General features: G+C 45.8%; 3 protein-coding genes across 4 annotated transcripts in view; 2 read left to right on the forward strand and 1 right to left on the reverse strand.

The window, feature by feature from the left end:
- Positions 1-20,092, reverse strand: part of TSPEAR (thrombospondin type laminin G domain and EAR repeats) — a 184,109-nt gene that overhangs the window by 118,083 nt on the left and 45,934 nt on the right. The gene's annotated exons all lie outside the window — the stretch shown is intronic.
- LOC145538293 (keratin-associated protein 10-8-like) lies at positions 7,805-8,446 on the forward strand. The gene has a single exon (XM_081570092.1). The coding sequence runs from the start codon at positions 7,805-7,807 to the stop codon at positions 8,444-8,446; it is 642 nt and encodes a 213-aa protein (XP_081426218.1).
- On the forward strand, positions 17,243-17,995 carry LOC145538291 (uncharacterized). Its single transcript, XM_081570090.1, has one exon. It carries the CDS (start codon positions 17,243-17,245, stop codon positions 17,993-17,995), a length of 753 nt encoding a protein of 250 aa, XP_081426216.1.

A 20,092-nucleotide genomic window follows, 5' to 3' on the forward strand; every position in this document is an offset into this window, starting at 1 on the left:
TGCTGGACACTCCCCCACGTAAGGTGGTCCTGGGTCACTCCCAAGGGTCTCCCTGCTCCTGCCCCTTCAGTGGTGTCCAGGAGCCCCCACTCCAGAAAAATGAGCCCCCTGGCCCTGTGCAGGAGAGCACACAGCAGGCCCGGGACACTGTCCTCAGGCAGCGGGGAGCGGGGAATGTGCATGTGGGGAGGGGTCTCATGTGGGGGTCCTCAACCGTCTGCACAACTGTGAGATGTGTACTGCACACCTGCTCTCACTGGGGGCTGGGGTCTTGGTGCCAGGCAAAGGGTGCCCATGTGACCAGCCCCCGATAAACTCCCTGGGTGCTTGTCTCCCAGGAACTCCCTGCTGGCAGATCAAGTGCACTCCGTGTGACCTGGGCAGGAGGGTCTCGGGAGGCCCGTGTCTAGCACCCCTCAACTTCTCCCCAGGCCATGGTCCCTGTGCTGATTTACTCTGTGTTGAGTCTTGTGAGATCTAGAGGATCACCAAACCTGGGTGAGGTCCTGGGGACCCCAATACCCATCAGACTGGCAAAAATGTTCAAGTTTGATAACAACAAGCATGGTCTGAAGTATAGGAAACAAGATCTGCTCTGAGGTGCAGGAAAGGTTTCCAGTTTTCAAAGTAGGTTAGTAACACCTGGGAAAGCTGCACGGGTACACACCTTACAGCCCAGGGGGCCTCCTGGAGATGAATCACGTGTCTGCACATGAAACCCACACAGGTCATCTTGCAGCAATGCTGAAAATAATCTAAGTGCCCCTCAGTAGGATAATGGACAATTAAACCACAGCATGTACTCACAAGGGGGAAACACGGTGGTTAAAACAGCTGAACCAGGGAAACACATCTGGTGAATTCATAACATAACATCGAGTAAAAAGAAAATCATATTGCTGATTCATACATACAGAGTAATACAGACACACAGGTCAAAACACAAAACACTACTTTGACTCCACAACTATAAACATTTCTATGAAACTACAAAAATATCCATGGGAATGACAGACACCAGCCTCAGAGCAGTGGCTTCCCTGGTGGGGGCATGTGGAGACTGCATGGCACCTGTGACGTGCTATAAATTCAGCGAAATGTAAAGACTTGTTCCTGATTTGTAGATGCATGGATGTTAATTATACTATTTTCTATACTTTCTGAAATATGTTATAATAAAAAAAAAACTACCTAGAAAAGTAAAAAGCTATTACACAAACCACATTCTTGAGCCAGATTCAATAAGACAAACTTGCAATAATTAAAAGAAAATTTCCTCTAGAGAATTCAAAGGTGGTTTCTCCGCTTCCCAGGTAGCGCTAGTGGTAAAGAATCCACCCACCAATGCAGGAGACATAAGAGACGAGGGTTAGATCCCTGGATGGGGCAGATCCCTTGGAGGAGGGGATGGCAACCCACTACAGTATTTTTGCCTGGAGAATCCCCATGGACAGAGGAGCCTGTCGAGCTACAGTCCACAGGGTCACAAAGAGTTGGACATGACTGAAGCGACTTAGCACATCAGTTGACTGGGAGAAAATATTTGCAAATGATGCAACTGATGAGGACTTAATTTCCAAAATATACAAATAGCTCATACAACTCAACAACAACAACAAAAAATCAAAGAGTGGGCAGAAGATCTAAATAGACATTTCTCCAAAGAAGACATACAGATGGGCCACAGGCACATGAAAAGATGCTCAGCATCATTAATTATTGGAGAAATGCAAATCAAAACTACAATGAAGTTCCACCTCACATTGGTCACAATGCTGCTGCTGCTGCTGCTAAGTCGCTTCAGTCGTGTCCGACTCTGTGCGACCCCACAGACGGGAGCCCACCAGGCTCCCCCGTCCCTGGGATTCTCCAGGCAAGAACACTGGAGTGAGTTGCCATTTCCTTCTCCAATGCATGAAAGTGAAAAGTGAAAGTGAAGTCGCTCAGTCGTGTCCGACTCTTAGCGACCCCATGGACTGCAGCCTACAAGGCCCCTCCGTCCATGGGATTTTCCAGGCAAAAGTACTGGAGTGGGAAGCCACTGCAATAGCCATCATCTAAAAATCTACAGATAGTAAATGCTGGAGGGGGTGTGGAGAAAAGGGAACCCTCCCTACACTGTTGGTGGGAAGGTAAATTGGTTCAGTCACTGTAGAGAACAGTATGGAGGTTCCCTGAAAAACTACAAATTTGAGTTACCATATGATACAGCAATCCCACTCCTAGGCATATATCTAGAGAAAACTGCAATTTGGAGAGAAATATGCTCATAGCAGCACTGTTTACAATAGCCAAGACACAGAAGCACCTACATGCTCATTGATAAGTGACTAGATAAAGAAGATGTGATATATATAAAAAAAGAATGAAAAACTTTTAAAAATGAGATAATGCCATTTGCAGCAACATGGACCTTATCATACATAATCAACATGGAGATTATTATACTAAGTGAAGTACATTAGACAGAGAAAGACAAATACTATACAATATCACTTATGTGTAAAATCTAAAATATGACACAAATGAACTTATTTATGAAACACAAACAAACTCACAGACATAGAGAACAGACTTGTGGGTGCCAAGGGAAAGTGGGACGAGGAATAACTTAGGAGTTGGGCATTAGGAGATACACACTACTATATATAAAATAAACAACAAGGATCTACTGTACAGCACAGGAACTATATCCTATATCCTATAATAAATCATAATGGAAAATAACATCAAAAAGAATATGTATAACTGAATCACTATACTCCAATAAAAAGAACTATTCATCGAAAGACACCATGGGGCTTTCCTGGTGGCTAGTAGCAGCAGCAGCAGCAGCAGTGGTAAAGAATCTGCCTGCCAATGCAGGAGACGTGGGTTCAACCCTTGATCCAGAAAGATCCCACGTGCCACGGAGCAACTAAGTCTTTGTGCCACAACTACTGAAGCCTGCACACTCTAGAACCCATGCTCCACAAAAAGAGAAACCATTGCAATGTGAAGCCCATGCACCACAACTATAAAGTAGCCCCTGCTCTCCACAATAGAGGGGAAAAAAAGCCTATGCAGCAACAAAGAACCATCATAGTCAAAAATAAATACATGACATTTTTCAAAAAAGAAAGACACCATGAACTCACACATCCATTGGAATGACTCGTATTTAAAAAAGACTAATGACACCTAGTGTCACAAGGAAGTGGAGGAACCAGAATTGCTGCACATTTGCTGTTGCGAAGGTAGAATGTGACCATATACACTTACATTCCTCCTTACCATACACTTACATTCCTCAACAAGCTGGGGGAAAGAGTCCATACTGCATATTCCAATTTACACGCAACTTCAGAAAAGACAAATGTAGTCTAGATGGAGAGGAGAGCTATGGTTCCCTGGTTCAGGGTCAGGAGCGGGTGGGATTGACTCTGAAGGAGCACGTGGGAACTCTGGGGATGACGGGGAAGCTCTAGATCTTGCTGTGGTTGTGGTATCATGGTGTCCACGTTTCCCAAAACTCAGCAAATGAAACTTTGAATAAGTCCATTTTATAGTATGTAAATCATGCCTCTATGAAGTTGACTTCTTGAAAAGGACACCCTCAAGAAAATGAAAATCACAGCCCTGGACCTGGATGAGCTGGATGCGAGTGACTGTCTTGTAGGGGTGGGCTGCAGCCACTTGCATCAGCTCTTGAGGGCTGACCGTGCATCGCTGTGCATTTGGTAACATCACACTGGTAGCAAAGCTGAGGGTGTCCACACCGTGGACACCGACAAACACATCAAACCAGGGCTTTCTTGTTTTTGTTTTACAGCCAGCCAGCTGGTTATTATATATTTACCAGAACAAAACTGCATAGATACAAAGATAACTCATATTCAGAATGCATAATAAATTTCTACAAATCAGTAAGAAATGCAATTAACCCTACTAAAAAATCAAGTGAGTTGCACAGGCACCTCCCAAGAAAAGATATCTGAATGTTCAACTTTATTGCCTCAGGGATGCAAATTAATTCAACATTGTGTACTGAAATGGAGCAGGACCCTGTGGTCTTGACCCCCATGCCTTTAGCCTACCTTTTGTCTATAGGAAACTTTAGCCAAAGAATAATTTTAATCAGAGAAGTGAGAAAACAGAAGCAAAGGAAATCAGTCCAATAAGACTAAATAATAGTTTAGTCATTAAGCAAAGTCAAGGACCTTCAGTTCCTTCTCAAGGGCAATATATTCTGAGTCATCTCCTGTGAACTGTCTTATAGATACTGAAACCCCCGCTGGTGGAAGAAGTTACCTACATTTAGGACCAGACTGTAGCCATGACATAAGATGCCAAATTCTGAGAACTGGCTCCAAAGAAATGGGAACAAACTGACCCTGGAACTGAATCGTAACTGTACTTAGTTAAGATGATGCTGGTCAGACAACCGATGACCAATTTCCAGATGACTGTCAGAGCTGACTGTGCTGTTTCTCCAGGTAACTTCTCCCTCCGGCAATAAAACCTCTTACCCTCTTATTGTTGGTGGGGGCCCAGGGGGTGGGGGGAGGGGGAGCCAGCCTTTGGACAAGAGTCTGCCCTCCCCCTGGCTGCCAGCATCCAAAATAAAGCAAACTTTCCTTTCCTCCACCCTTCCCTCTATATTGGCTTTTGAGCAAGCAGCTGGACCCCACATTCAGTAACAATAGCCCTCTATTTTCCATAAGGGATAAAAACACCTTTTAAAAAACTACAGAGCAACTGAAATTCATAAAACTCACTTGTAGGGAAGTAACTCTGTAAAAAGTTGTTGGTCAGTACATGCTAAACTACAGATATCCCTTTCATGTGACTCAGCATTTCAACACTTGGGTATATTAAAAAAAAATAATTAAATTCAAATTATATTCAAAGAGAAATTAGTGAATACATCCACCAAAAGCAAAATACACAGGAATTTTTATAGCAGCATCTTTCATATTAGCCCAAATCTAGAAATAATCCAAATCTCCATCACCAGGAAAGAGAATATTAAGTAAAACACAGTGGGGTTTAATGCAATGGTTTTCATCACAGCAGAACAATGAGCTATGACTCAGGCACCCACATGGGTGCTTATTACTGATGTTTGCTGAGTAAAATAATGAACAAAAAAGTAGAGAGAACAGTTGAAACTAATCAATGGGGGGAGAAGGTAGAAATGTGATTCCTCCCAGGGGGAAGTGAGTTAACTAAGAAACAGCACAGGGGGACAGCTAGAATTCTGGAAATGTTCTCCACCTTCAACAAATATACTGCAAGAAAACTTTCCCAATCCAGAAGACTGTCCCAAGCTAAATTATCAGTCAAGTATAAGGGCAGAATAAGGCATTTTTAGTTATGCTAGACTCAAAAATTACTCTCCCATTTACCTGTTTTCAGAAAACCACTTGAGGGTGTGCTCTACACAAATAAGAGCATAAACTCAGAAAGAAAAAGACATAGCATTGGGGAAGTAAGAGACCCATGATAGGAGAGATATGAAGGAAAATCTAAAGACAATAGTGAAGAGAGATCCTTGAATGATACCTGCACACATGGCTGAGGGAAGAGTCAATGGATCAGTTTAGTTCAGTCGCTCAGTCGTGTACGACTCTTTGTGACTCCATGGGGTGCAACACACCAGGCTTCCCTGTCCATCACCAATTCCTGGAGCTTGCTCAAGCTCATGTCCATCGTGTCAGTGATGCAGTCCAACCATCTCATCCTCTGTCATCCCTTTATCCTCCTGCCTTCAATCTTTCCCAGCATCGGGGTCTTTTCCAATGAGTCAGTCCTTCGCATCAGGTGGCCAAAGGATTGGAGTTTCAGCTTCAGCATCAGTCCTTCCAATGAATATTCAGGACTGATTTCCTTTAGGATGGACTGGTTGGATCTCCTTGCAGTCCAAAGGACTCTCAAGAGTCTTCTCCAACACCACAGTTTAAAAGCATCAATTCTTCAGTGCTCACCTTTCTTTATGATCCAACTCTCACATCCATACATGACAACTGGAAAAACCATAGCTTTGACTAGATGGACCTTTGTTGGCAAAGTAATGCAATGTCTCTGCTTTTTAACATGCTGTCTAGGTTTGTCATGTATCGGCCAATAGATACAGACCCACAAATTAAGAGGGCTCCAGAAGATGGGTTTCCAAAAATAATTGAAGTCAATAGATTCCCTGCTATGTTGGAACCTCTTGAGTGAGCTTGGGATGAATTAGTCAGAGAACCTGGGAATGGTTTATTGATAGTTACATAGAAGAATTAATGCTTTCAAATTGTGGTGTTGGAGAAGACTCTTGAGAGTCCCTTGGGCTGCAAGGTCAAACTAGTCAATCCTAAAGGAAATCAACCCTGAATATTCATTGGAAGGACTGATACTGAAGCTGAAGCACCAATACTTTGGCCACCTGATGTGAAGAATTGACTCATTGGAAAAGACCTTGATGGTGGTAAAGCTGCTGCTGCTAAGTCGCTTCAGTCGTGTCCGACTCTGTGCAACCCCATAGACGGCAGCCCACCAGGCTCTGCCGTCCCTGGGATTCTCCAGGCAAGAATACTGGAGTGGGTTGCCATTTCCTTCTCCAGTGCATGAAAGGGTAAAGTGAAAGTGAAGTCGCTCAGTCGTGTCCGACTCTTAGCGACCCCATGGACTGTAGCCCACTAGGCTCCTCCGTCCATGGGATTTTCCAGGCAAGTGTACTGGAGTGGGGTGCCATTGCCTTCTCCGATGGTGGTAAAGACTGAGGGCAAAAAAAGGAGAAGAGGGTGGCAGAAGACAAGATGGTTGGATAGCATCACCGACTCAATGGACATGAATTTGAGCAAACTCCAGGGGATGGTGAAGAACAGGGAAGCCTGGTATGCTGAAGTCCATGGGGTCACAAAGAGTCTGTCATGACTTGGCAACTGAAAAACAACAACAGAAAGATAAGCAAATGAACACAAAAAGCAATTGTTAACTCTAAGAAATAAAAAACACAAGCAAAAACAAAACATGTGTAAATAAGGAGTTAAATCTCATTTCACTACACAGACTTGGCTATGGACAATGTTCAATTAAAATATTGATAATAATATAGATTTTAACCATGAGTCTAACCAAATATTGGGGTTTCACTGCCTTCTGACTATGCAGAGAGGGAGTTTTCTTGGGGCTGATGGAAAACAAGAGAAAGGCTTCCTTCTACAACAGGAAGTCAGATCATATCTAAACCTGAAAACTCAGGCATGACATAATATGCATATGTTAGTAATTGCGAGATAAATAAAAGAACTAAAAATAATGTTTCAGATGAGCACTGGAAAAGATTCATATAGGGATGAGCCGTGGACACCCTGCCACCAGGTCTGCAGATGGAGAGGGTAAGAGGGCACCCTCCCACCAGGATACCTGTTGTTCAACACAAGAGGGTCTACAACATGTGTGGTGCATCTGTAGGCACAAAACATCCTGGGACCAGAATTCATATCAAAGAAACACAAGCAAAGAGGTGGAGAGAGCAGTCAAGGCTCTACAGACACACCCAGAGAGTCATCTCAATGCTTGCTTTTAAGACACAAAAATACCTCCAGTCATCAGAAGTCTCAAGGACAGTGTGATAAACATCTCACAGTAAATAAACTAATAACCTCATCTGGGAACATCCTCTGAGCAGTAACGAGGAAAAAGAAGGTCTGTTGAGCCTCAGGTGAGGCACAGCATCCCAGGGAGGGATATAAAAGCCCCAATGCCCAGAGCACCTCACTCACTCACCCACCACTCACACCCCCAACCGAGACACCTCTCAGCACAAACCCCCAGCATGGCCAACACCTGCTGTTCCAGGACTTGTGTTGTTGCTGCATCTACCTTGTCTGCCTGCTCCAGCAACTTGAACTGTGGCAACCGGGTCAGCTCACCCAGTGCCTGCACCGGCTCCTCCTGGCAGGTGGACGATTGCCAGGAGACCTGCTGTGAGCCCACTTGCTGTGCTCCCAGCTGCTGTGCCCCAGCCCAGCACCTGACCCTCATCTGTGCTCCAGTGAACTGCGAGTCCAGCCCCTGCTGCCAACCAGCCTGCAGCAGCTCCTCTCCCTGCCAGCAGGCCTGCTGTGTGCCTGTCTGCTGCAGGTCCGTCTCTTGTACACCTGTGTGCTGCACACCTGTCAGTTGCAGGCCTGTCTGCTGCAAGCCAGTCTCTTGCGCACCTGTGTGCTGCAGGCCCGTCTGCTGCAGGCCTGTCTGCTGCACACCTGTCTGCTGCAGGCCTGTGTGCTATGAGGCCTCCCCCTGCTCAGCCCCCTCATCTTGCTGCAGACCCTCCTCCTCCGTGTCCCTCCTCTGCCACCCCGTGTGCCGCCCCACCTGCTGTGTGCCCACCTCCTCCTGCCAGCCCAGCTGCTGCTGCCCGGCCTCCTCCGTGTCCCTTCTCTGCCAACCCTCATGCTCCCGCCCAGCCTGCTGAGTCCCCGCCTGGGTCTTGGAGCCCTGCTGCTGACCTGACATGTCCCCTTGGAGACAGCAGGTTCCAGGGATTCTGCCCTCCATCAGACACACTTGAGCTCCCTGACCCCCCCTGGCTTGCTCGGCCTGTCCTCCCCAAGTCTGGATCAGCACTTGGAAAAGACCAGACCCCACCGCACCCCAGCCCTGGCCAAGCTCTGGGGGCCTGACATGCTCAGGGAACTCCTCTCCTGACCTTGGCCTATGAGTGCCCTGGCTGCTCCATACCTGCTTCCCTGATCCCTGGTCATCCTGGGCCCTGCTGACCCTGGTCCTGGCCTAAGCAGTGTTGCTCTGCATCTCTGAGCACCAATAAAATTTCTGCTCCCCTTACTGGGTCTCCATGCTGACACCTGGGGCAAGAGGGGTGGCTGTGAGGCCTAGCCCTCCTTTACATCATCAGATCTGGGGAATCTGAGGGGCTCCTGTACCTGACATCTGTCCACCTTGTGCCACTGTTCTGCTGTCCAGGCATCACCCCAGCCCTGTTGTGCTCCTGAAGCTTTGCTCTTGGGCAAGTCCTGTGGGCACCACCTGGGCTCAGATCAAAGACCTCCCAACTCCCTGTGGTAGAATAGAGGCAGCCTCTCCAGTCCCAGGGACCCCCAGGACCCAGCAGTGCTGTGAGGGGGACGCGGAGTGACTGTGGCAATTGGCTGGCCCAGCATCCAGACAGTCCTCTTGGGAGGGTGGGTGTCCTGGACTCACTCACACACTCACAGACACTGGGATGTCCCGGGCTCCAGGTGCCAGTTGCTGGGAAGCAGAAAGCAGACAAACTGCAGCCTCTGGAGCGCCCCTTCCCCACTGCCTGCCAGGCTGGGCTGGCGGAGAGCTGATGGGAAAGGCTAGACCTTGGGCAGTGAGGATGGACAAAGCACTGAACAGCATGAGCACCTGTCTGATCATGGGCAGGAGACACATGGGAACACACGTGTCCAATGGAGCCATATTCGGTGTCACACACGACCAAGCATTGGAGAACAGACTGCTAGAGTTGAAGTCCTGAGCAGAGGTGCAGACACTGGTGACATGACAATCACCTCATTGCCCACAAGGGGATCTAGGTCTGTACTCCTTAACAATAGTGTAGATTCACAGCACAGGGGCACAAGTTTTTCTATCTTTGCCAACTTGATAAAGAAAAACTTATGTGGGAAGGAGATTCAAGAAGGAGGGGACATATGTATACCTATGGCTGATTCATGTTTATATATGGCAGAAACCAATACAATATTATAAAGCAATTACTCTTCAATTAAAAATTTAAACAAAGATTTGCTGCTGCTGCTGCTAAGTTGCTGCAGTCGTGTTCGACTCTGTGCAACCCCATAGACAGCAGCCTACCAGGCTCCCTCGTCCCTGGGATTTTCCAGGCAAGAACACTGGAGTGGGTTGCCATTTCCTTTTCCAATGCATGAAAGTGAAACGTGAAAGTGAAGTCACTCAGTCGTGTCCGACTCTGAGCGACCCCATGGACTGCAGCCTACCAGGCTCTTCCGTCCATGGGATTTTCCAGGCAAGAGTACTGGAGTGGGGTGCCATCACCTTCTCCGAAACAAAGATTTAGGCAAGCAGTATTTTGAGAATAAAGAGCATGGTACAGGTATGTAGTTAAAGTAAAAAAGAAAAGAAAACAAAAACCTTATCATGGTTTCTTTTGCCTGAACACAGAGCATCCCAAAATGTGGGTCCACCATTATTGATTTATTAGCACTAGGTGGACACACACTTAAAGTCTCCCCGTGTGTGCTCATTCAGTCGTGTCTGACTCTTGGCGACCCCATGGACTGTAGCCCACCAGACTCCTCTGTCCATGGAATTTTCCAGGCAAGAATACTGGACTGGGTTGCCATTTCCTACTCCAAGGGATATTCCCAACCCAGGGACCAAATCTACATATCTTGTGTTTCCTGCATTGGCAGGTGGATTCTTTAACACTGTGCCACCTAGGAAGCCTCAAAGTCTCCCTACTTCTGACTCTTACAAACATCACCACTAGAAGAGTCCTCAGCACATACTTATGGCACTAGTGCATAGGTATGTGGTGCTTAAATTCCCAGACATGGGACTGCCCCATCAAAGTGTTTGCCGATTTTAGATTCTGGATGATATTGACAAATACCCTAAAAGGGACTTTTCAAAATTGTGCCTGCTAAGAGTGATGTCACGAAAGACAGGGACTGGAGAACTCTAAGGGCTCACTCCCCACAGAAACACCGAAGAAACTGGCAAAACTCTCAGAATCAGCCACAGCTGAACTCTGGAAATGGTAAATATTTTACAACAACCAGGAAAAGGCTCCAGCAAGAAAAAGGCAACTGAGGCAGGTAGGAGAGCTTGGTGGCATTTTAGCAGAGCTTCACCCCCCACCACCACCACCACTCCACTCCCCCACCCGTCCCCCAGCTCAGCAGCAGTCTTGACAGCAGTCTGTGTGCTGGTGAGGTTCCTGGTGCTGAAGGGAGCAAGCAGACCTGATTCTGAAAGAAGTGTGGTTGTCTGTTTTAACCTGTTGGTGGCTTCTGGAAGGACTCACACTAAGGACTTGCCTTCATTTCTCATAACTCAGAACTCTCTGGAGGCAGAAAGTGACTGCATGGACAGTGTCTGTCAAAGCAACTGGCTGCTATGCCAGGGGGAAAATATCAGTTGTGACAAATAAGATACCCCAAAGAGCCTAAGACAAAGATCTGTGAAGTGAGATGCTTTGAGGAACAGGACTTTCAGATCTACCACAGCCTCCTGAGGGCAAGAAGAGGCTGAGCATACTCATGAGGGGACACAAGCTCAGATAGCACCTGAGAAGGCCCTTTGCACTCACCTCTGGCCCCACCTCCAGGTCTGAGCAAGCAGGAAGTGGAGGTGAAGGCAGAGTTGTAAACTGCCCGGCTGAGGTCTGAAAGCATTCCCTGACTCACAAACAGAGTACAACTACAAAGACTGGAAAAAATATTTTCGGCTCCAATGTTTAAGGAACTTTCTGTCAAACCACCACCTGACCACTAAGCTAATGGAACATGAGAAAGAGTACAGTCATTCCAAAACAAGTTTCTATTTTTTTCATCTGAGTTCTAATCTTTATTTCCTTCCTTCTGCTAGCTATGGGTTTAGTTTGTTCTTCTTCTCCCAGTTCCTTTAATTGTAAAGTTAGACTCTTGAGACTTTTCTTCTTTTTTAATGCAATTGTTAACAGGTATAAAATTTCCCCTTAGCATTGTTTTTGCTGTAACCCATAAGTATTGGCTTGCTGTGTTTTCATTTACATTCATCTGAAAAGTATTTGCTAACTTACCTTTTGATTCTTTTTTAAACCATTGGTTGTTCAAGACTGTACTGTTTTTATTTTATTTCCATTTACTTGTGAATTTTCCAGTTTTCCTTTTGTTAATTGATTTCTAGTTTCTTTCCATTGTGGTCAGAGAAGATATTCTGTATGATTTCAATCTTTTAAAACTTATTGAGATTTGTCTTGTGGCTTAACACACAGTCTAATCTGCAGAATGTCCCATGTGCACCTGAAAAAATAATGTGTACCCTATTGTTGAGTGTTTTGTATGAATGCTAGTCTGGCTGGTTTATAGTGTCCTTCAAGGCCTCTATTTCATTACTGAACTTTGATTTAGTTGTTCTATTTCATTGTTTAGTAATGGAAATAACATTAATTATTTTTCAAAAATGCTAATTCTCTCTTCATTCTGTTGATTTTCACTTTATATAATTTAAGTCTATTGCTAGGAGCATATAGACTTATAATTGTTATATCTTCTTGATATAGTAACATTTTTATCAATATTTAATTTCCTTATTTGCCCCTTACTACAATTTTTGACTCAAAGTTCATTTTGTCTGATTTTATTATTGCTATCCATCTCTCTCTTGGTTATTATTTTCATGAAATTTTCCCCATTCTTTCACTTTCTGTCTATTTGTATCTTTGGCTCTAAAGTGAGTGAACTGACTCAAAAAGAAATAGGCAAGACATAAATCAAGTAACAAGATGAAATCAGTAATCAAAAACCTCACCAAAAAGAAAAGCCTAGGACCAGCTCAATGCTGAATTTTACTAAACATTTATAGAACAATCACTACTAATCTTTCTCAACTCTTTCCAAAACAGAAGATATGGGAACACTTTCTAACCACTTTCTAACTGATTCTATGAGGTCAGCACCATTCTGATGTCAAAGCCACACAAAGACTAAGAAAAGGAAAAAAGAAAACTACAGACTGAAATTCCTATAGATACAGATTTTTAAAATGCTCAGCAAATACAATCAAACAAAATCCAGCAGCAAATTAAAAGAATATATACCACATTGTGGATATACACCACAACCAAGTGGGATTTTTCCAAAGAATGCGAGAGTGATGCACCATGTGAAAACCAGTCATGTAATGCACCACATTAATAAAATAAAGGGGGAGGACCCCACATGATCATCTCAATTGACACAGAAAAAGAATTTGAAAAAAGACAACACTCTTTCACGATAGAAACACTCAGAAAACTAAGAGTACAGAGAATTTCCCCAACTGTATTAGTTCAGTTCAGTCACTCGGTCGTGTCCGACTCCTTGCGACCCCATGAACTGCTGCAAACTAGGCCTCCCTGTCCATCACCAACTCCCAGAGTTTACCCAAACCATTGTCCATTGAGTTGGTGATGCCATCCAACCATCTCATCCTCTGTCGTCCTCTTCTCTTCCTGCCCTCAATCCTTCCCAGCATCAGGGTCTTTTCAAATGAGTCAGCTCTTCGCATCAGGTGGCCAAAATATTGGAGTTTCAGCTTCAGCATCAGTCCTTCCAATGAATATTCAGGACTGATCTCCTTTAGGATGGACTGGTTGGATCTCCCTGCAGTCCAAAGGACTCTCAAGAGTCTTCTCCAACACCACAGTTCAAAAGCATCAATTCTTCGGCGCTCAGCTTTCTTCACCATCCAACTCTCACATCTATACATGACAACTGGGAAAACCACAGCCTTGACTAGATGGACCTTTGTTGGCAAAATAATGTCTCTGCTTTTCAATATGCTGTCTAGGTTGGACATAACCTTCCTTCCAAGGAGTAAGCGTCTTTTAATTTCATGGCTGCAATCACCATCAGCAGTGATTTTGGAGCCCAGAAAAATAAAGTCTGACACTGTTTCCACTGTTTCTCCATCTACTTCCCATGAAGTGATGGGACCAGATGCCATCATCTTAGTTTTCTGAATGTTGACCTTTAAGCCAACTTTTTCACTCTCCTCTTTTACTTTCATCAAGAGGCTCTTTAGTTCTTCACTTTCTGCCATAAGGGTGATGTCATCTGCATATCTGAGGTTATTGATATTTCTCCTGGCAATCTTGATTCCAGCTTGTGTTTCTTCCAGCCCAGCGTTTCTCATCATGTACTCTGCATAGAAGTTAAATAAGCAGGGTGACAATATACAGCCTTGACGTACTCCTTTTCCTATTTGGAACCAGTCTGTTGTTCCATGTCCACTTCTAACTGTTGCTTCCTGACCTGCATACAGATTTCTCAAGAGGCAGGTCAGGTGGTCTGGTATTCCCATCTCTTTCAGAATTTTCCACAGTTTATTGTGATCCACACAGTCAAAGGCTTTGGCATAGTCAATAAAGCAGAAATAGATGTTTTTCTGGAACTCTCTTGCTTTTTCGATGATCCAGCGGATGTCGGCAATTTGATCTCTGGTTCTTCTGCCTTTTCTAAACCAACTTGAACATCTGGAATTTCACAGCTCACATATTGCTGAAGCCTGGTTTGGAGAATTTTAAGCATTACTTTACTAGCGTGTGAGATGAGTGCAATTATGAGGTAGTTTGAGCATTCTTTGGCATTGCCTTTCTTTGGGATTGGAACAAAAACTGACCTTTTCCAGTCCTGTGGCCTCAACTGTATAACAAAGGTCATTTTGAAAAACCCACAGTCATTAACATGCTCAATGGTAAAATACTGAAAACTTCTCCCTACAATCAGGAAAAAGACAATGATGTCCACTTTCACCACTTCTAGTCAATGTTGTCTTGGAAGTTCTAGTCAGAGAAATTAGGCAAGAAAAAGAAATAAAAGATACCCAAATTAGAAAGAAAGAAATAAAACTTAGCAAAGAGCTACAGACTTCTAAATAGTGGTACTGACACGAGGAGAGACATAATAGATCAATGGACTAAAACTGAGAGTCCAGAAATAAAACCATACATCAATGGTCTGCTGATTTTCAACAAGAGTATCAAGACCATTCAATGGGGAAAGAATAGTCTCTTCAATAAATGGAGCTGGGGCAAGTAATAGTTACAAGCAAAAGAATGAAGTTGAACCCTGTCATACACCATAAACAGAAAATAACTCAAAATGCCTCAAAGATCTAATTATAAAAGCTAAAACTACAACTTTTAGAAGAAAACATAAAGATAAATACGTATGACCTTAGATTTGGCAACAGTTTTTTAGATATGACACCAAAAGCATAAGCAACAAATAAAAAAAATAAATTCAAATTCATCAAAATTAAAAAGTTTTGTATATTGATGGACACCATCAAGAAAGTGAAAAGGGAGCCCACAGAATGGAAGAAAATATTTGCAAATCATAATTCTGATAAGGGTCTAATATTCAGAAAACATAAAGAACTACAACTCAACAACAAAAAGACAGACAACCCAATTAAAAATGGTCCCTGGGTTAGGAAGATCCCCTAGAAAAGGAAATGGCAACCCACTCCAGTACTCCTGACTGAAAAATTCCATGGACAGAGGACCTTGGTGGGCTACAGTCCATGGGGTTGCAAAGAGTCGGACATGACTGAGCAACTTCACTTTCTTTTCTTTCTTTCAAAGCACTTTGATAGACATCTCTCCAAAGAAGATATACAAACAGCCAACAGCCAACAAGCATATGAAAGGAAGCCCAATATCAGTGGTCATTAGAGAAATGCAAATCAAAATCAAAAGGAGATGCCACTTCCAACTCACTAAGGTGGCTATAGTTTAAAGAAAAAAAAAAAAAACAGAAAATAACAAGTGTTGGCAAGTATGTGGAAACTACTAGTAGGAATATAAAGTGTTGCACCTGAGTGAAAAACTGCCAGGCAGTTCCTCTAAATGTTAAACATATAGCCATCACATGACCCAGAAATTTCACTCCTAGGTATACACCCAAGAAATTAAAAAGCAATGTTCAAACAAAAACTTATACAAAATGTTCAAAGCAGCATCAGTCACATTAATCAAAAGGTGGAAAGGACCGAAATGTCCATCAACTGATGAATGGATAAATAAAATGTGGTCTCTCCATACAATGGAATATTATCCGTAAAAGGAATGAAGCACTGACACATGCTACAACGTGGATGAACCTTGAAAACATGCTGAGCGAAAAAAAGTCAGCACAAAAGGTACATGAAATGTACCATTTACATGAAATGTGCAGAATAGGCAAAGTTGTAGAGACAGAAAGCAGATTAGTGATTGACAGGGGCTGGAAGGGACTGCTTAATAGTACAGGATATTCTTTTGGAGTGATGAAAATGTTCTAGAACTGGGTGGCGGTCATGGCTGCACATGTGACTGTACTAAATGTCACTGAATTGTATACTTCAAAATGGAGGAAATAATAAATTTCATATTATGTGAAAAAAAGCATGCCTGTCTGAGAGTGAGCCCCCATGTGCAGCAGCACTGGAAATGATTAGCTTTGTAAATCTTGGCTCATCTTACAGGTGGGACATTTATGTTTTAATTTGGGAAACTTTCATTATTGACATCAAGTCATTTTCCATACGATTATTGAAAACAAATGTTTTTAATTTTGTTCAATTATTTTATATCTTATATTGTTTTAGTTTAATCACTTTAAAATTTTCATATTAACTCTTCATCTATCATGCAAATTGCAAATATTTTCTGACAGTTCAATATTCTCAATTTGTACACAAAAAAGACTCCTTTTGGGTTTTTATTGAAATTACATCAATGACAATTGTTCTCCAGCTTCTCCCACACCACCTTCACCCATGCCTGTCTTAGGATTAAATCCTGATCCAAGACCTGCCTCTCAGGACAACTGACCATGGGCTCTGGGGAACATGGGTTCAGCACTCAAAGTTCAGTCCTTGGATCTGGTCATTCTAATGGGCCAGGGAGCCCCAGCATCACTGAAACAGTCCATCTCCTACTTAGGAGAGGGAAGATCCTCTCCTGTTCTCAGGCCCCATCCTCCTTGCTGACATGGGGACCACAGAAGTTCACAGAGCCCACCAGTAAGGCACTGTCCTCTCCTGTTGCCTTTTCCCCCAAACGGATACTTCTGTCCTCTTCTCCCCAATCACAGGCCAGGCCAGCTAAGCCAGGTGAGGCCCTACACACACAGACTGGACCCAAACAGTGCAGGTCCTCATGGGCCTGGAGCTGTCACAAGGTGCCCGCGCATATGACCTGCCTGGGAGAGGCCAAGGGGTCAGCCATGGGAATGCTGTATGTTTCCTCCAGGTGTCCTGTAAAGCCAGTCTCAGGCCAGCATCCGGCAGCCTGCCAGCAGTGACCCCAAGTTTTATGAGCTGAGCAAGGACATCTCATGACAGTGGAGCTGACCCTAATGAGAGTCCTCACAGGGTACCATACCAACCAGGAAGAGCAGGCACGGAAGCCTCTGTTGGGACAACACACACACCCAGGAGGGGTATATAAGCCAGTAGTCTGAGCACCTCACACACACACACACTCACTCACACATACACCTCCTCCAGCTCCACCATGGCCTTCTCCAACCTGTCGGCTTGCTCCAGTGACCTGAGCTACAGCAGCCGGATCTGCCTGCCTGGATCCTGTGACTCCTGCACCGGCTCCTCCTGGCAAGTGGACGACTGTCCAGAGAGCTGCTGTGAGCCCCCGTGCTGTGCCCCCAGCTGCTGTGCCCCAGCCCCCCGCCTGACCCTCCTCTGCGCCCCAGTGAGCTGCGAGTCCAGCCCCTGCTGCCAGCCAGCCTGCAGCAGCTCCTGCCCGGCCTCGTACTGTCAGCAGTCTAGCTTCCAGTCCTCCTGCTGCACCTCCTCCCCCTGCCAGCAGGCCTGCTGTGAGCCCGTCTGCTGCAGGCCCGTCTGCTATACACCTGTCTGCTGCACACCTGTCTGCTGCAGGCCTGTCTGCTGTGAGGCCTCCCGCTGCTCAACCTCCTCATGTTGCCAGCAGTCTAGCTGCCAGCCCTCCTACTGCACCTCCTCCCCCTGCCAGCAGGCCTGCTGTGTGCCCGTCTGCTGCACACCTGTCTGCTGCAGGCCCGTGTGCTGTGAGGCCTCCCCCTGCTCAGCCCCCTCATCCTGCTGCAGACCCTCCTCCTCCGTGTCCCTCCTCTGCCACCCCGTGTGCCGCCCCGCCTGCTGTGTGCCCACTTCCTCCTGCCAGCCCAGCTGCTGCCGCCCGGCCTCCTCCGTGTCCCTGCTCTGCCGGCCCACATGCTCCCGCCCAGCCTGCTGCGTCCCTGCCTCGGCCCTGGAGCCCTGCTGCTGATTTGGCTGGCATGTCCCCTCAGGGCCAGCCAGGCTCCAGGGTCCCTCAACAGAGAGGCTCAGCTCAGAGATATCAGCCCTTAACCTCCTCCAGGACTTTAACCCCAGAAAGGACACCCACAGGCCATCTCCTCTGTTTCACCAGGAATGACAGGGACTCCTCATCCTCCAGGGTCTTCTCAGCAGTTGCTGCCAAGGTCATCCTAGAGCCTAAGCCCAGGCTAAGTCATCACGGGGGCCTGGTTCTCTGGGCCCCGCCCCTCCTCCAGGCCCCGCCCCCTCATCTCCCAGACTCCCCTCCGCAGGACCTGCCCGCCTAGCCTGATAAACTCGGCTTCTTCACTCCACACGCTTCGTCATCCCATGTCCTCTCCTGTGTGGTGGTGGCAGGGGCTCCGGGGAGGGGCGCACACCACCCTCAGAACTCCAAACAGAACCTCCCATGACCCTTCTTGGGAGAAGAGAACCAGGAAGACCCCGGAGTTGGGACCTAGCAAGCCAGGACGCTGCCACCCTGTGCTTCAGGCCGAGGCTGCGCCGTCCAGGCCTCCCCCACAAGGACGAGGGGTGGCCGCGCACCCCGAGGTCAATCACGAGGCCTTGGAAGCCTGCCGCTCTGCAACCCAGCCGCGTTCCGCCTCTCTTCCCTGGCACTTGCAGCCCTCCCTCCCCGGTGAGTCCCCAAGGACAGTGAATAGTGTTTCCTCCGCTCTGAATGCTGCTTATCAAAGGCGCACTGTGTCCATCCTGAAGACTCCACGCAGATCCCCTCACAAGAACCCACCATGGGGTCCCAGCTGCCACCATTGCTTTGACCCCAGCATCCATGCCAGGCTGCTCCGAGCACACGATTGGGACAGCAGGACACAGGCCTCGTGCTCCAACTATACATCCAGCTGCCGAGGCATTCTCAGAGCTGTGGGGAAGGCCAAGGCGCTGCCCACCCGGCCCTCTTTCGTTCCTGCTCCCCACGCAGAGGAGTCTGGTCAACCTGGGCATGTCAAGGCCCTTCCCCATTCCGCTCCCCCTCTTACTCTTCCCACAGGCATCCCCAAAATAAACTGCTAGCAAGTCTATCCCGTGCTGGCACTGGCTTCTTGAAGAACCCAAAATGACTCCTGCAGCCTCATTTCAGTTCAGGAGGAGGGGGAGGGAGGGAGGGATGAGTGATCCAGCCATGGCCCAGTGCCAGAGCAACACCTTACATGAGAAATTCACACCAGCCTCTGCACACGTGTGTGCTCAGTCATCTCAGTCGTGTCTGACTCTTTGCAACCCCACAGACTGTGGCTCCTCTGTCCATGGGATTCTCCAGACAAGAATGCTGGAGCAGTTTGCCATGTCCTCCGCCAGGGGACGTTTCTGACTCAGGGATGGAACCCATGTCTTCTGTGTCTCCTGCACTGCAGATGAAGTCTTTACCACTGAGTCACCACTGAAGCCCCACACCAGTCTCTGTTTGCCTTTAAATTACTTCAATCTATTCTGAGGAATTTTGGCAAAATTTTCACCTCAATTTGCATGTATCTCAGTCTAAACTCATAATGAATTCATCTACTCATTTCTTGTGGACATCACCTTTTCCTGGCTCCTGGAAAGATATTAGTGCACTAACATACAAAACAAAGACCTGTGCTAATAAGCCAACAAAGGAAATAATATGAAATCATAAACAGAATCAATTAATCCAAAAAGAAAGCATAAAATGAGGAAAAGGGGAGGAAGAGTAAGGGACAGATAGCATTATCACACTAAACATAGGTTGTCTGCATGCTCCAATTAAGATGGAGACTGGTTGACTGAGGTTGACCTAACTTTATGTTGACTATGAGAAATGCACTTTAAATATAAAATGAAAATGGGTTAAAAGTAAAAAGTTGGAAAGAGATATATCATGTTAACATTAATCAAAAGAAAGCTGGGGCAGTTTTATCAATACCAAAAAATATAGTTTCCAGATCAAAGACTATTGCCAGGGTTGGAGAGGATGCTTTCATAAAGATAAAATAGCCACTCAATCCTAAATATTGATGCACCTAATAGTAGACCTTCAAAATGTATGAAGCAAAAACTGATCAACGTGCAATGAGAAACAGAC

This window comes from Giraffa tippelskirchi, chromosome 2 (assembly GCF_054371585.1).
Source record: "Giraffa tippelskirchi isolate mGirTip1 chromosome 2, T2T-mGirTip1v1.2.pri, whole genome shotgun sequence".
Classification (NCBI taxonomy): Eukaryota; Metazoa; Chordata; class Mammalia; order Artiodactyla; family Giraffidae; genus Giraffa; species Giraffa tippelskirchi.